We start from the raw sequence: 3,683 nt of genomic DNA on the forward strand, positions 1-3,683 counted from the left end.
CTGCTTTTGCACTTTTATACGATTCCGCTCCCACGTATCCGTTTCTGTTTCCATGTAACATATGATATCCTCCAATATAACCTTTTTAAAATGTATAAGAGCATGATTAATGTGAATTTTTTAAGGTGAGGTTCTTAACGGAATATAAGAAACCATCTCTTAACTTTTAACTAAAAAATAGCTAAGCACCCGCTCTTAAAACTAAAAACTCGACCCTAAGAACCACCGTTAATCGGTAAGGCTTTTTGTTGGTATACAAATTTCTTAGGGACCAAAAAAATAAGACTTATTAAGGGATAAAAGCTAGAAGGGCAAATCTGGTAATTTACATAAGCTCGTGTATAACACGAACCCTAGATAAACAAACTTACAAGGCCGACATATCTAATTACCAAGCCTTGGTTCTTCCGAATCTTGTCCGGTGCTGTTAATCCCTGGTACGAATTATTACACACATCTCTCTCTCTCTCCCCGTTCATTACTCGTATTGTGTTTTGTTTGAGCGTTACTGTAGTGTTTACTCTGAATCCGATACTGTTGTGTTAGCTTTCGTTCATTGAACTGTTAATGTTTTGTTCGTTTGATTATATATCTTTGAGTTTCCGATGCGCTCCGTGAGAATATACTCTTTTTTTTGTTTGTTTGTTTCCGACAAGCTTGTTCTTGAATTATGTCAAGACAGTGAAAAAGTTTTGGGCTTTGGTCGTGGGATTATCTATGATCTTGTATATAGCTTTTATTTGTCAAATTTTATCGAACTTCTTCCTGATCTTTAAACAATTTGTATTGCTGGTCTCTGAATTATAAAGCTTCGAACTTTTTCTATGTTTTGAGTAAGGAAGGTAGATGCATGAGGCTATGTTACATGATGTCATGACACATGCTTTCTTTATTTTAGATGGCAAAGCGCTTGGAACATGAGCATTGCAATGGTTCATAGGGATATAGAGAGGGAATGGGAGATCAATGTGGACTTGTTTTATTTATTTTAAGTGGTTGGAGTTTGTTTACTTAAATCATGGGAAGATGTGGAGAAAAAAAAAATAGATTTCAAAATTTATAATAGCTTTTGGGAGCACATTGGAGAAAATAAGCATTGTGGAGCTTGTGGAGCACTGCTCTTTACTATGGATTGCTCTCACTTGGTTTGCTTCATATATATTTTTTTGGTCTTATCATCATCTTTCCTAAATGCTAATGCAGTGATGCTGAATGGGAAGCTGTCTGAGTGGAGATTCTTTGTCATTAGAAATAAACTTTGGTTCTTTATTTATTTGAATCCTTGAATTTGTATCTGCAGTTACTTCTCTTCTTTGTTGTAACAACCTCAGCAAACAATGAGTGGTCGATTTTCTCGTTCCATCTATGTTGGTAACTTGCCCGGTGACATTAGGGAGTCTGAGATTGAAGATCTCTTTTACAAGGTCAGTTCTGGCTATCCTTTTTTGTTTTGTTTTGGATGACATTCCAACTGTTGTAAGAGAATGTTTTGAATGAGTTATCTCAATTGCAGTACGGCCGCATAGTGGATATCGAATTGAAGGTTCCACCTCGTCCTCCATGTTATTGCTTTGTTGAGGTACGTTTCTTACATGTTCTCAATCAGTTTTACAAGATATTATTACAGTTAACCAAAGCTTTGTGTTGGATGTTTTGTAGTTTGAGCATGCTCGGGATGCTGAAGATGCGATCGATGGCCGTGATGGGTACAACTTTGACGGCTGTCGTTTGAGGGTACTTCAGTCTGGTTTACCCTTTCAGGTTTGTATATATTTTCTTCTCGTTGTTTCTAATCATTACGAATGCAGGTTGAGCTTGCCCATGGTGGTCGAGGACAGTCATCAGGTGATCGTCGTGGCGGTGGTGGATACCGTGGTGGGGGTGGTGGCTATGGCAGCGGTGGAGGTGGAGGTGGAGGTGGTGGATCAGCCCGGTTTGGTGTCTCACGACACTCTGAATTCCGAGGTTTGTGTAATTTTTGCTGTTGGTAAAGTTTGATTGAATCTGCATCTCTTTCTGAATGTTTTCTTGGATGCAGTTATTGTACGTGGGCTCCCATCATCTGCTTCATGGCAAGATTTGAAGGTGTGTTGATTCTTAATGTTTTTGCTGTCTCCTTTTTTTTTTTATTCTTCATATTAAAAGTTTAAAACCATCGTTTCAGGATCATATGCGGAAAGCTGGTGATGTGTGCTTTGCTGAGGTCACTCGAGACAGTGAAGGTGCGTTAGTTTACACTTTCTTAGCTGTATTAGCGTTTGTGGTTATGTCTTCTATTTTTTTCTCTTACATCTTTGATAATTATGATCAGGAACTTATGGTGTTGTTGACTACACCAATTATGATGACATGAAGTATGCGGTAAGTTTCCACTCTCTTCTTCTCCTCGTGCTGTGTATGAAGCTATGAACTGTATAGTTTCCCAGTGTTCATAACTTGTGATTTTGTTTTTCCTTCAGATAAGGAAACTTGATGATACAGAGTTCAGAAACCCCTGGGCTAGAGGCTATATCCGGGTACTGTCTTAATTGGTTACCTTTATATATGTTTGCCTTCTTCAGACTGTAAACCATAAAATAGCTCTTTTGTATTTCTTATGTACAGGTTACGAAATATGAAAGCTCTCAGTCAAGGAGCCCAAGTAGAAGCAGGAGCCGTAGCCGAGGCCGTGGTCGCAGCCCTAGCCGCAGCGTTAGCAGAAGCAGGAGCCCAAGAAAGGATCTGAGGTGCGTTTGTTTTGTTTATATAATAATCCCATTTTGAACAATATCTTTGAAATAGAGCTGTGTTTATCAAATCCTTATTGCAGTAAATCACCAAGACGATCCCTTTCAAGATCGGTATCAAAATCTAGGTCGCCTTCTCCTGACAGGAAGAAGAGTCCCCCTAGGTAAGTTCTCTCTCCCCTTTTAAATCGTTCTTTTACTTCTGTGATTAAAGTGATTCTCTTAATTTTTATTTTTATTGAATTCATTTTAGGGCAATGTCTAGGTCCAGGTCCAGGTCTCTTTCAAAATCTCCTGCCAAGGTATACAAAAAGTTGCATTTTAGACTACTTTTTGAACGTTGTTGATAAAAAAAGGCCCAACAAATCAATCTGAAACTTCTTGTAAATTATCTCCTCAGGTTCGGGAAGGCAGTGAGTGAGTGATTGCGCTGCGATTCCTCCAGGGCAAAGAAGATCGAACGGGAGAAATCTGGAGTACTATGCAAACTTGTAATTTGTTCTCTAGACTACTAGTTCTGGATACTTTTATTTCTCTCTGCTACTACTACTTTGGTCTTAAAGCTGTTATCTTTACCGTTTCTTTGAAATATTTTTGTTTTTTTTCTCTTTGTGAGTTTAAGACAGGCATATCTTATCAATCGAAACTGCAAACTTCTAATATAGTACAGTTGTGAAATCTTCATGCATTTTGTTCTGTATACTTGTTTGCGTAACTTTTTATTTATTAATGTTGGCCTTGAGCTTAAAATGCATGTTATTCTCTAGTTAAACATAACATTTTCGTCACTCTTTAATATTCCAGCCCACGGTTAAATCGAAGTTTTTTTCACCAAGTTCTCTGTTTCAGTGTGGAAGATGGAAGTTTTGTTCATTTTTGCTGAAATAAAATATGTCCTCACTTTAAATTTGTAACACTAATATTATAGAAATTTTGTGAAGACACTAAGTGGCCATA

General features: G+C 37.7%; 1 protein-coding gene across 3 annotated transcripts; it reads left to right on the forward strand.

Moving 5' to 3' along the window:
* The first annotated feature begins 351 nt into the window (after positions 1-351).
* LOC106307300 (serine/arginine-rich splicing factor SR34A-like) lies at positions 352-3,388 on the forward strand. 3 transcript variants are annotated; one of them, XM_013744218.1, is made up of 14 exons: positions 352-437; positions 899-1,145; positions 1,301-1,424; positions 1,514-1,579; positions 1,660-1,734; positions 1,809-1,965; positions 2,039-2,085; positions 2,165-2,222; positions 2,312-2,361; positions 2,460-2,516; positions 2,605-2,726; positions 2,810-2,890; positions 2,980-3,028; positions 3,127-3,388. In XM_013744218.1, exons 3-14 carry the CDS (start codon positions 1,338-1,340, stop codon positions 3,145-3,147), a joined length of 870 nt encoding a protein of 289 aa, XP_013599672.1. In that variant the 5' UTR covers positions 352-437; positions 899-1,145; positions 1,301-1,337; the 3' UTR covers positions 3,148-3,388. The 3 variants fall into 3 exon arrangements, with proteins under 3 accessions (XP_013599672.1, XP_013599670.1, XP_013599671.1); XM_013744216.1 differs by having other exon boundaries at positions 899-1,424; XM_013744217.1 differs by lacking the exon at positions 899-1,145.
* The last annotated feature ends 295 nt before the right edge of the window (positions 3,389-3,683 follow it).

The sequence above is a fragment of the Brassica oleracea genome, chromosome C8 (genome assembly GCF_000695525.1).
Source record: "Brassica oleracea var. oleracea cultivar TO1000 chromosome C8, BOL, whole genome shotgun sequence".
Taxonomy (NCBI): Eukaryota; Viridiplantae; Streptophyta; class Magnoliopsida; order Brassicales; family Brassicaceae; genus Brassica; species Brassica oleracea.